The following is a 20,869-nucleotide window of genomic DNA, read 5'->3' as shown; positions in this document are numbered from 1 at the left end:
CACTATAGCTGCCGTACAAGGGTCCTCTGTGCATGTGTGTAAGGCATCTCATTGACTCATGAATTGGGAACTGAGGCAGTTTCTGGTGCCATCTGCCTCCAAATGGGCACCATTGTGTATCAGCCTTGACCAATGAGAAAGACAAATCTAGAGAGCCTTGAAAATCAGTAAGAAAGGAGACCTGTTTTAAGATGTGACTAACTGTAATTTGACTGGTGGGTGCCAGAGTGTTTTACTGATAAGAGTCTAATAAGACAAAGGACAATGAGGACTACAGAGAAAGTGGTCCTCTTGGGTCCTTTTCCTACTGGGAGCTTCATATTACGACTAAGCAGATAAGACCACAGGTCATCTGTGCTGGAAATAAAAGTCACCTGCTGCCATCTTAGTTATTTCTTCAGCCTTACATAGCACACAGCACATTTCTGTGTCCTTGCCTGCCTATCCTCGCAGAATCCTAAATGCTCAAATCTCCTTGAGGTGTTGAACATACCCACTTCATGACAGATGCTTAAGAGACAGATGCTAAGCATTTAATGACTGACCAGTGAATATTCTACTGATTAATAAAAAATATTGTTCAGAATCACTATAAAACAATTACAATGTTTTTTTAAAAAAATTTAAAAACCCTGAACTTTATTTCCATCTAAACAGTTCACAGTAGAAAACTAAAGTGATCTTCCATTTGTAATCAGTTGATAAGATACAGAGGGAATTCTGGAGTACAGTAGTTACAGTCCATGAATACTCTAGAGACCACACAACTCCAAATGGTCTCTTCATTTATAACAATGATTACTACATTCCAGGTTCACAAATGTAAGTACACAAGTCAACACCTCAGTTTGGAGCACATTGGGCATTCTACCCATGGCAGCCTCCCCAGTTCAGGATGCAAGTTCAATGGTAATGCCTGCCACCACTCTGAAATGTTCCTCCAATGGTACCTGCCTACCTCCTTCAAAAATGTGCACTGTTTTTAAATAGCTAGAGCTGTTTCTAAAACTTGACGTTACTAATAGCCGCAAAATTTCTAAGTTGTGCTAAGCTGATAATAGGACACTGCTCAACATAAAAATAGTAGTGATGGGTACAGGAATGTATGTCACAGACATCATGTTGATCCACAAAGGCACCCAAGTAAAATGTTTACCTTCTGGTTAGTTTCCTAGAAATTCCAGAAAATATTGATAAGCATGTAGATAGTGATTAACTTGATGGAGTGTGGATTGGGGCAGTTGGCTAAGGAGAAATAGAAGGTTGCCTATACACATGTTCACATTCCTGTGACCATCACAAAGATCAAGATAAGGAAATTTCCAATTCCATCCTTAAGGCTTCTGTCTTGATAAAGATAAGACCTTCACCAGGTAAAGGTTCTAGCCACTGAGCCTGATACCCAGGTTCCACACAGTGGAAAGAGAGAACTGATTATCTCAAGTTATTATCTGATACCGGCAGGTATGTCACTGTGAATGTGGCCCACACATATCTGTACATACACAATAGTTAATGTAGTTGAAAAGTCCATGATTCCAATTTAGAGATCATAAGCCTAATAAGCAGTACCGCTTTCTAAGAATAAGCCAACCCATGTTTTCATGTCATCAGCCAAAGATTGTCCATCAAGGGCCATGTGTAAGTGTCGCAGCTCTGAGGGAAAAAGTTTCCCCAATGCAAGTGTTACAGCTTTGAGGGGAAGGGTGTCCTGTCAGGAGCCAAGGAATAGCACAAAGTGACACCATACAACAGACCTCACACAAGATCTTTTGGGAAAGACACAGGAGGGTGACGCCTCTGCTTGGGGAGAAGCAGCAAAGAACTGAGAGAGAGGCAGGCTTGTGTATGGTTTCTTGAGGCCAGAGTTTTCCAGGGTAGAGATTTCCAGGGGGAATTGGTGGGGTTTCAAGTCCTGCTGGGATTTCGAGCTCAGGGATTGTGGGTTCAAGTTGTGATCTTGGGCTTTTTATGAGGTAGGGTGGAGCTTGACCACCTGTGTCTGGAGGGCTGAGTCTGTTGTGTAAGTGGAGCTTGGTGGTTGGAGGTCCTCAAGTGGGGCCCGTGTCTCGAGGGACTTGTACCGAAAGCTTGGCAACCACTTTGTTGTTGAGAAATCTCAAGTGCTGCACTTGTTATCTGTGTCGGCTGTGTTCCATACAGGATTGTTACTAGAGTTATTTGACTCTCAGATGTACATCTTCTGATAGTGAATAGCTTCTCAGTGAAAGAAGTTGCCTTAGCTGACTCATTTCCAAACATCTTCAAATACTGGATCACTCCTCAGTAAAGGAAGTTGGGTTGACAGACTCATTTCCAAAGTTTAGATTTATATACCTGCTTATTTATACTCCTGAGCATTCAGAATGACTAGACTAAGAGAGCATTCACAAATGCCAGCACCTGCAATAATGGGTGGGGATAACCAAGTGAGACATGCAGTGTGGGCCTGTCTCCACCACAGTCCTCCCTATTGTGTGCATTCATGTGCACTTCTGACTTCCTTCCGGGGCGGCAGACTTCCTGAGGGCAGTGTGGATGTTGACTAAGCATTCAGATTTGTCATCCTCATTGCTGCAGTGGCACTGAACTGTTGTAAGTAATGTACTCTTGTGTTGTCCCTATCCAAGGGTCCATGTGCTTTTCATTTTCTGAACCAACTTCCCCCTTGGCCCAGATATCTTTCTAGTGCCCACGTTTATAGTCAGCAGATACTGGAAGACTGTGCCATATCCCTTACCTGCAGAGAGTTGAGCTGAGTAAACAAACAGACAGGTAGTCATGTGTTCAATTCTGTAACAGAGGAAGGAATTGTACTCTGCGAGTATGGGGGAAGCTGGTGATGATCTGTAGAGTCCCAGCCCAGGTACAGCATCAATAGAGGACTTTGTCCTGCATGAGGAGGATGTCTCAGGACAGTGACTTAATCAGATTCCTAAGCTGTTTGATGGGCCCTGATCACAGCAGGCTGGTTTGCTGTCCCAGTACCTGTCTGCTCAACACAGAGACACCAATGGCTCCCTTAAGGGGGATGTGAGGACAGGTGCAGAGGGATAGAAGAGAGGCAGCTCCCTGACCAGAGTCTCAGTGACCCAAGGTGGAACTGTGCTTTCCTAACATCAGTAAGAGCTGAAGTTTTCTAATTCAGAAGGGAAAGAATACTCGCAAGACAGGAGCACAGGATACCTGGTAGATAAATTTTAGAATACAGTCCCTTGGCTCACAAAACCATCTGGAATGAAGAAAGCACAATCCCAAAAGAGAAATGTGGAATTTGAATGCTCTGCCTCAGGCCAAAGGGATCACCAGAGAGCACTAAACAAGAAATTTCTGAAAATTATACCAGCATCCTAACGTTTTTCTGGTATAATTTTAATACTTCTGTTTGTGAAACAAAGTAAGTGGGAGATGCTTGCTGGCTCTTTGTGCAGTGAGTGTCTGGGGCAGGGACTGAAGGCCAGACGTGTTGACTTTAGCCCCGTCTTCTCGCCCTCAGAAGGCCCTTTTTCTTGGACGAGTGAAAGTACAGACCTCGGTGTCCATTGCTAGAAAGACTTTAGCTGATATTGGACATTTGCTTTAACAGTGAAATTATTGTTTACTCCACAAACAATTCTCAAGAGCTATTGTAATAATGTGAAGCCAACTAGAAACAGTCTCTTTCCCTCTTTTATAGCCATAAATCTCGCAATGGGGAGAGACAGTGTGGTGATACCTATTGAGTACAATTTAGCTGAATAGTCACACTTTGCATTTGAATGGATGTCATGAAAATAAATGTTACATTAAAACTGGACAGCACTTAAGGAGATTTAATAATTCATCCCATTGTCCCTGCAAATGAATGAACCAAAGCCCCTTTTATGCAGTTGTTAAAATATGGTGGATAATGATCCATTTGTGTTTAATATTGCTAATAAATTTGAAAGTTTACATTTTTACTGATAAACATTTTCTTGAAATGCAGTGTAGAAGGGCATACGGTTAAATTGAAGTACTTTATAAATGAGAATTGTAGATAGTGATGCGATTAGTAGCAGTGTTGTGTCAAGAGCCATCCACCAGCTTACCTGCATTCCTTCCAGCGCTCAGCAGTGGGTTTCGTATTTCACTTTTATGTGCACCAAATTGCACATGATAGTGGGGGAAACTAGCATGGTAACAAAGTAATGATCGTAGTAAATATTGTGCTTTTCCTTGTTGACTTAAATTACACATTTACAATATCTCAGGAAAAATCTTATTAGTCTAATTTAATATGTTGAAATATTTTACCTATAAAATTTATGTTTAGGAGAAATGCTTAAGTCTCTGAACAAACAGTTGTACATCGAGACACATAGGCGTACACATGCATGCAGTGTTATATTGTGTGATCCAGACAGTTTGAGGTGGAAATTAGTTTTAATGGGAGCCATACGGTTTTAATATTCATATCTGCACGGGCTTTAATAAAATGCTGTATATAGCTCAAGATACCCAAAGAATTCTTTCCTTTTTAGTGACTTTTCTCTAGTCTACATGGGGGAAGCTGAGAGAAACTAATTTATACCTTATAAATAATATCCCCAGGATCTGTCTTAAAACACAGTAGCAAGCTGAGATGTACTTTTGTATTGAAAGCTTTGCTTTATTTGATTGCCACGCTGAAGCCTTAGAGTTCTGACCTCAGATTGCCCTCTGTGTTGACTGGAATGCACAATGTTCTGAATTGTATTTCATGTCAGTAGTAGACATTATGTCTCATTCTCTTTCTCCAAGAAGATTCCAGAAGCTTATTTCATTAGAGACCCCCACACGTTCCTCCTTACAAAGGACTTTGTTAAGGTACCTGTGTTGTGTCCAGTATTGAAGGTGTTTTCTGGTCTTTAACTGCATGCGTGGATGCACAGGTTAGCATTTCCACATTTAACCCCAGCTTCTGGTAATGAGAACAGTGCTGTGCTTAAATGAAGCATGATTAGAAGAAGTGAAGCTTGTCCCCCAAATACTAACACTCGAAGGATTCTGCACCTTGAAAAAAGAGCACTTCTAGAATTTTCTAGATCCTTTTATGGCTGACTTGAGCTACACTTGCATTGTGAAGAGTGTGTTGACCTCTCTTTTGACACATATTGCTTATGGCAGTCACCCTCCTTGCCCTGCAGGCCATGGAAGCACAGATACAGAATTTTGGACAGACGCCATCTCAGTTGCTCATCGAGCCACATCCTCCTCGGAGCTCAGCCATGCACCTGGTAAGGCATCAGCCTGTGGAGGGATTTTCCTCTCCTTTGAACACAGGTAGAAAGTAAATAAAATGGTATTTCAGTAATATTTTCAGAGGCTTCTCCATTTCTCTGATGACTCTGAAGCTCAAGGGCATGCTAGAAGGAAGTGTGATTTCTACTCTTCAGTCCTGCTTATTAAGTGAGCCCAATCTTGGGCTCACAAAGGCAGCATCTACTTCTCCCTAAGCCTATTAGTGTACACGCAGGCACACGCACACTGGCCCCAAATCAAATTAGATCTGTAAATTACCACGCAGTATAAACACAAGTCAGTAAGAGTGGTTCATTTTAAGAAAAGTGAATGATTCTAAAGGCAATTTGTGGCTCCTGCCAAGTGACTGTGGAACAAAACAGACTGGTTACAAATAAGAGCTCCAAAGTCAGATATGAACCAAACTCCATTTCTGCCACTAACTAGAGACTGTGGCTGAGTACTTAACAGCTGTGTGCTGACATTTCAGCATCTGGAGCATCCCTGCACTGACAATCTAAGGCCTGCTTCTGAACCTCTCTTAGGCCAGCCCCTGTGGTGTAAGCTCCCAGTACACGCTAGCTGGCTTCATCAAGAGCTGACCATGTTAGACCATAAGTCCCAGAATGCAAGGAAAAAAAATCTAATCTTTATTTTATATTCTAAAATTTAAAGGTCCATTCTTAGAATAATGCAATCCTTTTCCAGTTTATCATCATATAGCAAACATTCCCCTTTTTATTTAATTCAATGAAGGCAAAAAAAATCTTGCTGAAATACTTCTAATATATTTTTTAAACTGTGATCTTTTACTACTTTTTTAAATGAAAGTACAGATGTTTTGAGACAGAAACAGTTGCAAATGAATTCTCAGATGATCTGTGTGTATCCACCATCTTGGAGACAAGCTCTTACGTGAGGAGCTCTGAGATAGGATGGCAGTGGGTGGGCGTCAGCAAGCCTGTAAGCCAGTGTTTCTCTGATGGAAGAAATGCTTAGCTCCTTCATTTACTTCATGTGTTTTTGAGCCCTTCACATTTCCTATGACAAGCCAGTGAGACACAGTGTCCGGTGTGTCCTCAATTCTACCAAGAAGCAGGCAGTCTCTACCTGGGAAAGTAGATCTACATGCTTGCTTTAACCCTTCTCTCCACAGCAGCCATCTATGTAGTCTCAGACCAGGGCCACAGTGGGTGTCTTTTGATTGCAGTTGGTCATTCTGTGTAACAAAACAGAAAGATTTACACGGAACACAGGTTCTTCCCAGATGACTCTCAGCAATGGTACAGACCAGATGTGGTCTTAGAGGGCCAAGCTCCACACTGCCTAAGGAGTCTCCTGCATCTGTCTTATGAAACGACTTGGTGGGAGAGTTCTAGTCTATATTACTTTTTCTCTGTTTTTGATGATGATGATGATGATGACGACGACGACTATCCTGGGGAAGTGCCCAGTTAGAACTCATTACCTTCCTACAAGGAATTATTGGATGCCAAATTGGCATGGAGCTGTTAAAAGAAAATGAGCTTTCTAAGCTCACGCTCTATAGAGACAATCGTCAAACATGGCTAAAACCAAGTGGTGTCTATTTCCAGCATTCTTATTTTATGTTTTTGTATAATAGAATTTATAGTGCTCTGTAGTGCTTATAGCATCTGCTATCAAGAACTAGATATTTAAAAAGAAAAGCTCAAGAAATCAGCAAACTGAACCTATAAGCGAGAGAAGGCATAAGCTCTGAACAGGTCAGCACAGAGCCCAGATGCCTGAAGACACTGGCCAGGGCACCAGGCCCCTGGTGGTTGTGTTTTCTCCCTTTATATCCTGGCCCTGCGTTAGCCCGAGGATGGCAGTTGCCAGCCAAATCACTTTATATTTCATGCTAACATTATCAATCAGTGATTGAATAATTTCCCATCAAATTGATTTTTGTACTTCCCTGAACAATGATGTTCATCTTGTGGCTATGTCTGTGAGCGGTCTATGTGATAACCTGGCCATATACAAATTGAGGCTGACTCTTAGCGGCAGAGTGTATTGCCTCAGTGACTTAAGAGACCCTGCTCCATTTTTCTCTGTGCCTTCTTCAGGTGAAGCTGCTTTATCTGGGGGTACCCTGGCCAGGGAGACCGTTCAAATGGCTGTGCTCACGCTAGCCTTTTCTGTCTGCATCTCCTATACCTAGACCTTCAACTAACCAAGTTATCTTTCTGTTTCCTTCTGTCTCTCCCCTTTCTACTCAACAGTGTTTCCTTCCGCAGAGCCCGCTCATGTTTAAAGATCAGATGCAGCAGGATGTGATAATGGTGCTGAAGTTTCCATCCAATTCTCCTGTGACCCATGTGGCCGCCAACACCCTTCCCCACCTGACTATCCCTGCAGTGGTGACAGTGACCTGCAGCAGACTGTTTGCTGTGAACAGGTGGCACAACACAGTAGGTACGTGGGCCTCAGCACTCAGCGCAGAGCTAAGGCATCGTTACATGCAGACAGCAGCAGGACAGAGCGCTGTCAGGCCCAGTTGGCAGCACAGTGTGTCCACTGCTACAGCCCTATGCTAGTGCCCTAGGCGTGGCTTCGTTCTTCCTCTGCACTCCAGCAATCTTCCAAACAGAGCAAGTTTGTCTGGATTTTGTAGGCAATAACTTCAAACTATCCTCTTTCAATGACATTAGTTTATTTCTCATTAGCAAATATTTCAATGCCCATTATGTATCAAATAGTCTTTGGCTTTCAATAAGCAGGAAACAAGACAGATACCATCTCTAGCTTTGTGCAGCTTGTCTGTGAGAAAACGAAAGCTCTGAAATTGTCCGGTGATTTCACATGTGTTTGCTCCACATTCAACCATGAGGGCTCCAGCCAGCACATCTTGAAGTGATATAATGTCATCGCAAACATTTAGACACACTGATCCTTATTTAACCAGGACAGACATGGATGTGACCAAATGATTTAGTTGGCCCAGTTCACCACTTATGGCTTCCTGCAAAGCCTCAAGACTTCCACTGTCTCCAGGACTGAAAGGATGAGCCCTGCTGATTTAACCTGGATCTTTCAATTCCACTGATGTCAACCTCACTCTGAAAAGGGCAGTGATTTATACCACACTTCACTTCCATGAGTTTATATGTGCCTGGCTCTGGTTTGTGGTTGTTAGTGATATTATCAACAGGGGGTGGCACAGCTTCTGCTTGCCCAGGAGTGTACAGCAGACATCTTATGGGAAAAGAAGACTTCATTGTTCATGGGGCCTTGGCCCCAAGGAATGTTTTTTATTTAGAGAAAAAAAAAACTATAAAGGGCTAAATTATTAAATTGTTCAAGAATATTATGTATAGTTATTTTATAACCGTATATAAAAATATGACAAATGAACTCAGAGCCCAGATGTCAGTCCCAAAAGTAACTTAAGTGGGATGAAAGTTTTAGGTGAGACTCAACTTCTAACATGGATTGATTAGTCACTTTATTGGGAAAGGCCCCTTGTAGGAGAGCCGCAGCGCCGACCTGGCCCCATTCCATGGAAGCTCAGCCTGGTCTTGTATTCCAGGCCCACTGGTTGCATTGTAAGAAATGTTGTGATGCTCTCTTGTCCAGTTTACCACTTTTCTTGACTTAACACATCTCAAGGAAAACCTGAAGTTCCTGCTGTGGTGACTTTTTAGGACTCAATGAGGTCACATGATGGGACCGAGTCAGCACAAATTTTAAACAAATGCACATTTTATGTGGCATCATAAAACACCCTTGTTTGGAAAGGCTCCTTTTCAGATAATCTCATGGCAGCTCTCTATACTCACTTCCTTAGGTCTCAGAGGAGCCCCAGGATACTCCTTGGATCAAGCACATCATCTTCCTATTGAGATGGACCCATTAATTGGTATGCTAATATATTTGTTATTTTCTATGTCTGTGATGAAATTCATGACCGAAAGCACCCTAGGGAGAAGTCTGTTTTGTCTTGTGGTTCCAGAGGGAGAGTCCCTCATGACTGGGAAGCACTGTAGCAGGAAGCTAAGAGATCACATCCTTGACCAAACACAAAGCAAAGAGAGTGAACAGGAGGTGAGGTGAAGCTATAACTTCTCAAAGCCAGTCCCCAGTGATGTGCGTCCTACAGCAAGGGTTCTATTGGTCCCACAGCCTTCGCAAGAAGCGCCACCAAATGGGGGCCAAGTGTTCAAATGCCTAAGCCTAGGGCAGTCATTGCTCACTGAATCCACGGCAGCTAACGAAGATGCATTTTAAAACCTCATCTGTCTGCACATTCTCACCTGGTTGTTTGTCTCAAAATACAGCTGAGTGATACATTACAGCATCAACATGACAATGACAGCTAATTGTCAAAAGGCTTTGCTAGTCTCTGCATGCAATCCAAGAATGCTTTGCTATTAAACCAACTCTTTATGCCATTTTCTTGATGTTTTAGGAGATATGTAAGTTGAATAGTAAAAGGCAAATAATTACACATTGTCCGTGTTTGAGCCGCAGATATTTTTAACAACCTTATATTATTTAAGGTAAAGAAGTTGGTAAGGTAAATTAATACTGAAAAGCACCTTCTAAAAGAAATTCTAGTTGATGGGGCTAAACTTGTTTTTTTTAAGTAAAGACACCTGAATTGCAAACTCCTGAGCTACAACCATTTACAGTTGTGTGGTCCATAGACATGTTAGCCCTTGTTTTTATATCTGTGAAGTGGTTTGTGGTGATGTCTGTTCTCCTGGTTTGTGGGTTTATTTAGAAAATTAAACTAAAAGAAACCTCGAAACGCTTTAAAAAGTTGCTGAGTTGTATATAATCTGTGGTATTCTGTTCTTCCATTGGTTTCGATTTTATTTTGTTCTGACAGGCGGGTCTTGGCTTCCTCTTATTCTCACCCCCAACAAGACAGCCTTGCAAAGATGCAAGCTTTTGGACTAAGACAGTTCCTTAGTCTATCCTTGCTGCTTGTCTGTCTTCCAGACACTGACAATGAAATGGGTAGCTAGTGTGTGACCACAGAACAATTACTGACTCTGCTCTCAGTAACCCGACACCAGTTCTGCCCAGGACTTCCTATGTTTCTAAATGTCAATTCTCTCTTACTCCTTACCAAGCAGTTATTTCAGTTACTTTGCAGCTTTAGTAGATATCTACATAGAGAAGCTCAGTGATTTAATTGCTATTAGAGCCTACTGGTGGTGACCTTCCACACCTGCACTTCCTGTTTAAGAATTCAGGAAGGGATTTTCCTGAAAGGATGGCGCAGCTTAGGGGACAGGCTGGCATCCAGACAGGCACTGGGGAAATCATAGATGTCTCTGAGTTCCTGGCTATATTCAGATTTACTCCCAGGGCTGCACACTGATTCTTTGCCTGTCTCTCTCCCCCCCAATCGCTTTCCCATCTCTTTTATTGGTCTCCTCCCCTGCCAGCCTTGCTTCAAAGGCCTTGTGTGTGTTGACAACCCAGGTCTTTAAAGCTACTGACCTGAAGCTCCCTGTGGGCTCCCCACATCACACCAGCAGCTCTCTGCCAGCTTTTCTTGTGGATTGAAATGTGCCGTGGGCAAGTGACAGATGGAGCAAACATTAAGATACTTTTTGATTATGTACAAGTTTACCTCCACCTGGTTCTTACTGGACACTAATGAACTGAAGCATATCATGCATGTATAAAACCAAAAGCATCTAAATACTTTTATATGTTTTAAATTACTATCTTGGATCCCTTATCTGTTCTCATTTGGTGATGGAAGAGCTGAGTTTGCTGACATAGTTTTTAAGTATATGATATAGCTTGTGAATAATCATTGTTACTAAAGAAATGTATATTCCTTGAGGAAAAAGTCTAAATCTTAACAATTTTGCACCATTGAAAGTCCATTTCTAGCAGGGAGGTGGTGGTGCAAGCCTTTAATCCCACCTCTCAGGGAAGCAGAGGCAGGCAGATATCTGTGAGTTCAAGGCCAGCCTGATCTACAGAGTGAATACACAGAAAAACTCTGTCTTGGAAAACCAAAAAGAAAAAAGAAAGAAAGAAAGAAAGAAAGAAAGAAAGAAAGAAAGAAAGAAAGAAAGAAAGAAAGAAGAAAGAAAGAAAGAAGAAAGAAAGAAAAGAAAAGAAAGAGAGGCTGGAGAGATGGCTCAGTAGTTAAGAGCATTGCCTGCTCTTCCAAAGGTCCTGAGTTCAATTCCCAGCAACCACATGGTGGCTCACAACCATCTGTAAAGAGGTCTGGCACCCTCTTCTGGCCTTCAGGCATACAGACAGAATATTGTATACATAATAAATAAATAAATATTTTTTAAAAAAGAAAGAAAATAAGGAAAAAGAAAACAACAACAAAAAACCCTGATCACACAACACACACACACACAAAGAAGGTCCATTTCTACATCAGTGAAGCACAAACTTGTTTTCCCTCCCTGAGGGTATGCATGATGAAACTTTTTGGAATCTACATTCTTCTTCTTCTTCTTCTTCTTCTTCTTCCTCCTCCTCCTCCTCCTCCTTTGTGGAGAGTCAGCATGTGGTTTATTTATCTTTATTCTTTTTATTTTTAAATTGATTTATTGAACTATACATTTTTTCTCCTCTCCCCTCCCCTTCTATCCTCTCCCATGGTCCCCGTGCTCCCAATTTACTCAGGAGATCTTGTCTTTTTCTAATTCCCATGTAGATTAGATTCATGTAAGTCTCTTTTAGGGTCCTCAGGGTTGTCTAGGTTCTCTGGAATTGTGATTTGTAGGCTGGTTTATCTTTGCTTTATGTCTGAAAGCCACTTATGAGTGAGTACATATGATATTTGTCTTTCTGGGTCTGGGTTACCTCACTTAATATGATGTTTTCTAGATCCATCCATTTGCCTACAAATTATAATATGCCATTATGTTTTTATGCTGGGTAGTACTCCATTGTGTAAATGTACCACATTTTCCTTATCCATTCTTTGGTCAAGGGGCATTTAGATTGTTTCCAAGTTCTGGTTATGACAAACAAAGCTGCTATGAACATAGATGAGTACATGTCCTTGTGGCACAATTGAGCATCCTTTGGATATATACCCAAAAGTGGTGTTCCTGGCTCTTGTAGGTAGGTAGGTTGTTTCCTAATTTTCTGAGAAATCGCCATACTGATTTCCAAAGGGGCTGGACCAGCTTGCACTTCCACCAGCAATGCAGGAGGATTCCCTTTACCCCACATCCTTTCCAGCATAAGTCATCATTAGTGTTTTTGATCTTGGCCATTCTGATAGGTGTAAGATGGAATCTCAGAGTTGTTTTGATTTGCATTTCTCTGATGACTAAAGATGTTGAGCATTTCCTTAAGTGTCTTTCTTTAAAGGTTTATTTATTTATTATGTATACAACATTCTGCCTCCATGTATGCCCACACCCCAGAGGAGGGCGCCAGATCTCATTACAGATGGTTGTGAGCCACCACGTGGTTGCTGGGAATTGAACTCAGAACCTCTGGAAGAGCAGCCAGTGCTCTTAACCACTGAGCCATCTCTCCAGCCCTCCTTAAGTATCTTTCAGCGATTTTAGATTCTTCTGTTGAGAGTTCTTTGTTTAGGTTTGCAATAACCCATTTTTTATTGGATTATTTGTTATTTTGATGACCAATTTCTGGAGTACTTAGTATATTTTGGAGGTCAGACCTCTCTATCTGATGTGGGGTTAGTGAAGATCTTTTTCCCATTCTGTAGGCTGCTGTTTGTCTTGTTGACCATGTCCTTTGCTTTACAGAAGCTTCTCAATTTCAGGAGGTTCCATTTATTAATTGTTTCTCTCAGTGTCTGTACTACTGGGGTTATATTTAGGAAGTGGTCTCCTGTGCTAATGCATTAAAGTGTACTTCCCACTTTCTCTTTTATGAGGTTCAGTGTGGCTGGCTTTCTGTTTTGGTCTTTAATCCATTTGTAATTGAGTTTTGTGCATGACAGTAGGTATGGATCCATTTTCATTCTTCTACATGTTGATATCCAGTTATGCCAGCAGCTTTTGTTGAATATGCTTTCTTTTTTCCATTTTATATTTTTTATATTTTTCAAAAATCAGGTGTTCGTAGGTGTGTGGATTAATATCTGGAACTTTGATTTGGTTCCATTGTTCATCCTGTCTGTTCTTATGTCAATACCAGGCTGTTTTCTGTACTGTAGCTCTGTAGTAGAGTTTGAAGTCAAGAATTGTGATGCCTCCAGAAGTTCCTTTATTGTACAGGATTGTTTTGGCTATCCTGGGTTTTTGCTTTTCCATGTGAAGTTAAATATTATTCTTTTGAGGTCTGTGAAGAATTTTGCTGGGATTTTGATTGGGCATTGCATTGAATCTGTAGATTGCTTTTGGTAACATTGCCGTTTTTACTGTTAATTCTACCTACCCAAGAGCATGGGAGACCTTTCCATTTTATGGTGTCTTCTTCAATTTCTTTCTTCAGAGATTTAAAGTTCTTATCATACAGTCTTCTACTTGTTTGGTTAGAGTTATTCCCAGATATTTTATGTGATTTGTGACTATTGTGAAGGGTGATGTTTCTCTGATTTCTTTCTCAGCCAATTTGTTATCTGTGTAAAGGAGGGCTACTGATCTTTTTTTGAGTTAATCTTGTATCCTTCTCCATTACTGAAGGTGTTTATGAGTTATAGAAGTTCCTTGGTAGAATTTTTTGGGTCGCTTATATAAACTATCATATATCATCAGCAAATAGTGAAAGTCTGACTTCTTTTCCGATTTGTATGCCCTTGATCTCCTTTTGTTGTCTTATTGTTCTAGCTGAAACCTCAAGAACTATATGGAATAGATATGGAGAGAGATGACAACCTTATATTGTTCCTGAATTCAGTGGATCACTTTAAGTTTCTCTCCATTTAGTTTGGTGTTAGCTGTTGGCTTGCTGTATATTGCCTTTATTATGTTTACATATATTCCTTGTATCCATGCTCTCTCCAGGACTTTTATTGTAAAGGGGTGTTGTATTTTGTCGAAAGCTTTTTCAGCATCTAATGAGATAATCATATTTTTATAGTTTGTTTATATTGTGGATTACATGGACAAATTTTTATATATTGAACCATTCCTGTGTCTTTGGAATGAAGTCAACTTGACCATGATGGATGTTTTTTCTGATGTGTTCTTGGATTTTGTTTGCTGGTATTTTATTGAGTATTTTTGCATCAATGGTTATGAGTGTGATTGGTTTGTATATAATTCTCTTTCTTAGAATGTCTTTGTGTGGTTTGGGTAGCAGGGTAATTAAATCAAGACTGGATAAGCAAATTAAATAGACCTATAACTGCTAAAGAAATAGAAACAGTCATCAAAAGTCTCCCAATCAAAAAAAAAAAAAGCCCAGGACCAGATGGTTTTAATGCAGAATTCTACAAGACTTTCAAAGAACTAGTACTAATACTCCTCAAATTGCTGCACACAATAGAAACAGAAGGAACATGTAAACTCTTTCTTTTATGTTTATTTTTAGCAAATAATTCTGGTGTGAACAAACGGCAGATCACAGACCTTGTGGACCAGAGCATCCAGATCAATGCCCACTGCTTTGTGGTCACAGCAGATAATCGCTACATTCTCATCTGCGGGTTTTGGGATAAGAGTTTCAGAGTTTACTCTACAGAAACTGGTAATCTTCACAGCAAGTTTATTCTCAGTGTTCAAGAGATGGTAGAGGCTTGAAGACCTGAATTCTCACTCCAGCACCCACACATAAGCCTGTACTCACCTATCATCCCAGCACTGAGGGGGCGGACACAGGAGAATCCCTGGGCTCTTGACCAGTGGTCTAACTGAATTAGCAAGCTCTAGGTTCAGTGAGAGGCCCTGTCTCCAAACTAAGACAGAAAATGACTGTGGAAAACTTCTGATACGAACCTCTGGCCTCCACTCATGGGTGCACACACATGCCCATAAACACACACACACACACACACACACACACATACCACACATGCATTCACAAAGACTGTATCTTCTCTGATGTGAAGTCATGATAATGTAGAGAGTCCATGCTGTGCCAACTCAGTTACCACACTGTAACTGCTTGAACTCACACTGACCCGAGTTTATATCTCAGTGATGCTTTTGGCCCCTCCTCGCATTCAAATCCAGGGTAAAAAGTAAAACCCTCCATTGTCAGACCCAAATTCTGGAGAAAAATCTTGATTGTCTCATTTTATAAGACCTTTCCTTAGAAGTTACCTGTGAATGGACTTGAATTTCTTGCAAATTTGAGAGTCTGTGGCTTCTTTTCACAAATTAATAAAATAAAATTATGTCTATTTCCATAAAGACAATGAGTCTAAATTCTGTCATTTTGTGCCACAGGGAAACTGACGCAGATTGTGTTTGGCCACTGGGATGTGGTCACATGCCTGGCCAGGTCCGAATCCTACATCGGTGGGGACTGCTACATCGTGTCTGGATCTCGGGACGCCACCTTGCTTCTCTGGTATTGGAGTGGGAGGCACCACATCATTGGCGACAACCCCAATAGCAGTAAGTGTTTCCAACAATGGTTCTTTCCGACAGCATGTGACTCAGCGAGTTTTGTTGTTTTCTTCCCTTCATTTTTATGGAATCTGTAAAGAACTGAAAACATGAAAGCTTACGTGAAAAAGCAAGTGTAAACATGAGCAACTTCTGTGACTTTGGCCTGGGGGAGGCCCAGGTCTTCTCGTGCTGAAAGTATAATCTCTGCCTTCCTTAAAATTCAGTGAGCTTTTCATTTGTGCCTCAGTCAAGTGGCTCAATACTTTTCTCTACATCAGTGGCCTTGCCTGGGATGGTCTCTCGGGTACTTCTGTTCATCGGTGCCCTGTGTCAGGAGAGTTGGCAAGAATGTCCTTTAAGTCCCACACTTCTTCCAGCTTTGTGTGTATTTTATCTGGAATGCTCCAAAACAGGAGATGGCTGTTGATGGACAGGAACCAAGGCCCCTTTCATAGTACAGAAACTGCAGAAATACCTGCATTGAATACGCTGGAGTTTGTTCTCAGCCTCCATAGCTGGAGTGGAAAGTGTGCTGCAAAGTGATGCTTACCTCTTTGTGTGGGGAGAGAAAAGTGTGAAAAATGAAGGCCTCTAGCCTACACTATGGAGTGGGGTCTGACAGTTGACTCAAGGTTTTTTTTTTTTAACATGCTAAAAAAATTTGTTGCCTATTCTACATTATCAATGAACACTTCCTGATATATTTAAACAAGGCAATATCCTTATGTTCACTTCCAAAATCCCTATCTCATCTGTAGCAGAGTTCTACTGTGTGGTGAGGGAGGGGCCATCACTCCACACACAGAGTGTTGGTATATGTGTTGTATCTAAGCATACCATCTTATGTTTCCAAATGTCCTTTATCTCTGTAGTACTATGGCACTCCTAAACATGGCCAAGCATCTTATGTATGCATTGACAAAAATTATGCAGTATAAGAAAAAGGAATCTTAAAAAGCAACAGAAAAAAAGTTTTATACCTAATTAACGTCTTCAAAATGAAACTCAGAAGGGATAATCCAAAAAAGGAATTTATAGGGCTATAGAGATGGATCCAAGTTCTTGCAGAGGACCCAAGTCTGATTCCCAGCACCCACCCCTCAGGAGGTTCAGCCACTGTAACTGCAGTTAGAGGAGCCTGATGCCTCTGACCCGTGAGCACCTGTATGCACAGGTGTATACCCGACACAGCTGCACATAATTTTAAAAATAACTCTTTTAAATGGGAATTCATGTCTTAAAGAGCTACCATCTGGTAGCAAAGATGAGATTTTATGTTACATACTATCATTAGGTAAAATATCTTAAAGAAAACATTAAATTATACTAATGATCTGTGTTAGCTTTACTAAAATGTAAGGTGTATTTAACCTTAAAGATTACAAGTACTGATCCTTCAGTAACGTTAAATCTAAAAAAACTAAGAATAGGTAAAGCCCCTATGTAAATGCCCAATGCTTATGTGAATCAATACGAATGAAGTTGTTAATATAATATTTATTTTTGGAAGCAGTGTTTTTAGAGGTGGGGTTTTACTTTGTAGCCTTGGCTAGCCTCGAACTCCCTATGTAGACCAGACTGGCCTCCTCTGCCTCTCTAGTGCTCAGATTAAAGGCCTATAACTTCACATCCTGAGTTAAAAAGCAGCATTTTATTTCAGCCTTAGACACGGATAAGATTATCCTTAAAAAGCCAATTACCAGCTTGGCGATGGTGGCGCACGCCTTTAATCCTAGCACTCGGGAGGCAGAGGCAGGCGGATCTCTGTGAGTTCGAGACCAGCCTGGTCTACAGAGCTAGTTCCAGGGCAGGCTCCAAAGCCACAGAGAAACCCTCTCTCGAAAAAAAAAAATGAACAAAAAAGCCAATTACTAGAATATATTTTTCTGAAGCACAATTAATAAAAACTCAGAGAGAGAAATTGAGGTTCAAGGTTCAACCTGATGATCCAAAAAGCAAAACAGGCAGCTCTTACATCAAGCTTAGTCCAAAATTGCGATCCTGCCTCCAGGAATCTCAGAATGATACTGCTTCTGAGAGCTGTCTTCTCTTGTTCCATAATCCTCTCTAGGGCTAACACTAAAGGCGTGCACCACTGGGATTAAAGGCATGCAGCACCCGTTTTCTATGATAAACTAGTGTGGCTACTGGGATTAAAGGTGTGTGGTATTGCAGCCTAGTCTGTACGGCTGACCAGAGGGGCTGTTTTACTCTCTGAATTTCAGGCAAGCTTTATTTATTAAAATAAAAATGAAATGCCACTACATTTTTTAGTGTTGCTTCCATATATGGATTTAAAAAAAAAACAAAAAACAAAAACTTTGTCATCTTTGAACCTACAAATTTCCATAAAGCACACTCTGCAGTCCTCAATATGACATGAAATGTGGGCATGGCTGTGTGCTCTTCTAGAAAACGCAGGAGGAAAAGATACAGTATGGGTAGAGCAGCTGAGAAGTGCTGCTGCCTGCTCTGTCCCTGTGTTGTGCGCTAGACAGAGGAAGCCCCAGCCTCCAGGAGTAAGTCCTGCCCCTGAGTGAGTAAGCACACTGAGTGCTTCCGTGACTCGGTAGCTCTGTCAAGTAGTATTGCCACCATCAGTACATGGATACACACCCAGAACTCCACATTCTGCCTGTGGACTCATGAGTTGTGTTTAAGGAAGAAAACAAAAACAAAAAACTTTCTGCTTTTTGCCAGATGGATAACCACAAGAATAAAATCCTTAAATTTCATATTTCATTAATTTGATAGTTTTATGCCCTTCTCTACAACAGTCTGTCTCCACAAAATATCTATGCCTGGCTCAAGCAGCTGAGTCAATCTATGTTTTTAAAGGCAGCCACAGCACTCTTTACATAGACTGCCATACCTGTGCCGGCTGTGGTACTGACGTAACACGCAGTCATTGTCATCAAAAACTGACCGTGTGAAAATACTGTCCACTTTAATCTAGTCAGAGGACCAGATTGTACATGTCTGTCTCTAAATCATTGCTGTTCAATACCTAAAGGTCACTTATGCTAAACTGGTAACAGTGTATGGTATAATGTATGCCCTTGGGTTTGGAGGGTGTATATAATCTAGACTTAAGGAGAACCCCAACCTGGGACACTGTTGCCCAGTAGCTGCTATAATCTGGGAATTAACCTACCATGGACATTGAATCATTTTGTATGGTATAGAGACCAAACCAGACTCGTTCATCAAACCAGCAGCCTGGAATGAGGATTTGTGTCTGATTTTATGTGAGTATCGCTGGAATCTAACCATGAGGTCAAAGGGCCTTAATATACTTGTTTCTTTTGTGCTGTCAGCACTACATAACAATGGATGCCTTTATTCTACAAAGAAAAATAAGTAATGTTTAGATTTTTAGGCAGCTATAGAAAGGTTAGTTTCGTTATGTCAAGTTATGTCAAATAAATTGTCGTAACTGATTTAGACATCTCAGAAGTCTCATGCTGTCTCTTTTTCCTTTACTTCAATGGCTGTGTCACAAAGACAATAGAAATTTGCAAACAGATTATGATACAGAATTCCAGACTATAAATGCTATCTGCTCGTACTAGTCGGATGGTCCTGTTCATTAATGCTTTTTATACTCATGATGCTATTGTTATTCTTTCGTGTGGCATTGAACATAGGAAATTATCCTGGAGATTTACAATAGATAAATAACAGATATCTGGCTAGATAACAGACTTGCAAAGACATGAGGGACAGGTGCTTTCATCTGAAACAGCCTTACACAAATTCTGAAACTAATTTGGAAGTGATAAAAATTAATTTGCGCACTTTAATTGGAAGCAGCCTCCTGCATGAAAGAACGCAGAACAGGGCAGGCAATTTGTGCTAGGAGCTGATTGAATTTTTTGTCAGGTAGGTGTCTTGGACTTGGCCGCTTATCCTCTAGAGCCCTTCTTTGCAATATATTACAGCCCATCTCTGACTGGTGAGCTTTAACCAGATCAATGCTATTCCTGTGGAATCCCCAGGGCACGAGTTTCATTGATCTTGGGACTTGACAGCTCTCATTACGTGCTGTAGCTTCCAACAAGATAGTCACAAGAGGAGCGAGTTAACATCATTGTGTCTTCAGTAAACCCCGAAAATGCATTAGGACCTTAGCTCAAGACCAATCTGCTTTAAAGAATGTAATTTAAATGTTTATTTTGAGTGATACATACATATGAAAGTTTTAAAACCATGCAATATAAAACCTTGAAAAGGGATTTAGTGCTCATCTTTCAAATCAAATCCACCAATATCCACTGAGTAATATGTGTGAAAAAGTTACACGCTGCTCTGATCCACTTTCTAAACCCAGGTCTCTTTGCGCATGTGTAAACACTGAGCAGACTGTGAAAGGAGAGGACTGAAATGATGGATCCAGCTGTGCACACACCGTCTCTGCACACACACCGTCTCTGCACACACACCTTCTTTGGCCACCCATTGCGGTGAAGTCAGCTGTAGGCACTGGCCTTCCTATCAGCTGCAGCCTTCAGCCAAACACCGACCAAACTGAGTTCAGCTCTTTGTCTGCCACTAGCCTTTTATCCAGAGACAATCCTAGAACTAGTCCCTCAGCCACCACTGATCCACAATGTGATAAGAGCTTGGGCATGGACGACACTGGCACAGAGGTGATCTTTAATTAAATTAATACACACACACACATATATATATATTATATATATAATGGCCTTGTACAGAATCGGGTACAAATTATTTTCATTCATGCATACACTTACAAAAATATGATGCGATTTTAATTTGAAGTTTCAAAATCAAACATCAAATGTTTTAGTGTGTGTGTGTGTGTATATATGTATGTGTATATATATATATATATATATATATATATATATATATATATATATATATGAAACTAGTTGAGTCATTTCTCAGTCCAAGGATCTTACCTATGGTGTAGTAAATGTTAGCATGTTCTTTTATTAGGTGTCAGAGGAAGAGAAAGCATGGGCAGCTGGGGATACTTCTCAGTCACAGGACATTCTGAGGCCTCATGGGCCATGCCCATAATGGATCATCCTAGCTTAGCACAGGGAGGGATGAAACTATTCTGCATAGTATCCCATATCATCTGTGGAGACATTTTTGGGTTGGTGACA

General features: G+C 40.9%; 1 protein-coding gene across 3 annotated transcripts in view; it reads left to right on the top strand.

The window, feature by feature from the left end:
• The window catches only part of Nbea (neurobeachin), a 492,297-nt gene that overhangs the window by 459,321 nt on the left and 12,107 nt on the right, over positions 1-20,869 (top strand). For 2 of the 3 annotated variants that reach the window (XM_075950839.1, XM_075950838.1), the window contains exons 49-53: positions 5,148-5,237; positions 7,488-7,680; positions 9,053-9,124; positions 14,710-14,865; positions 15,567-15,737. In XM_075950839.1, the coding sequence (XP_075806954.1) occupies positions 5,148-5,237; positions 7,488-7,680; positions 9,053-9,124; positions 14,710-14,865; positions 15,567-15,737 (682 nt within the window). Of the gene's footprint in view, positions 1-4,764; positions 4,828-5,147; positions 5,238-7,487; positions 7,681-9,052; positions 9,125-14,709; positions 14,866-15,566; positions 15,738-20,869 lie in introns of all 3 variants that reach the window. The other variant, XM_075950840.1, reaches the window with a different exon arrangement.

This window comes from Microtus pennsylvanicus, chromosome 16, assembly GCF_037038515.1.
Source record: "Microtus pennsylvanicus isolate mMicPen1 chromosome 16, mMicPen1.hap1, whole genome shotgun sequence".
NCBI classification, from domain to species: domain Eukaryota; kingdom Metazoa; phylum Chordata; class Mammalia; order Rodentia; family Cricetidae; genus Microtus; species Microtus pennsylvanicus.
This window is presented reverse-complemented; position numbering and strand designations above follow the sequence as displayed.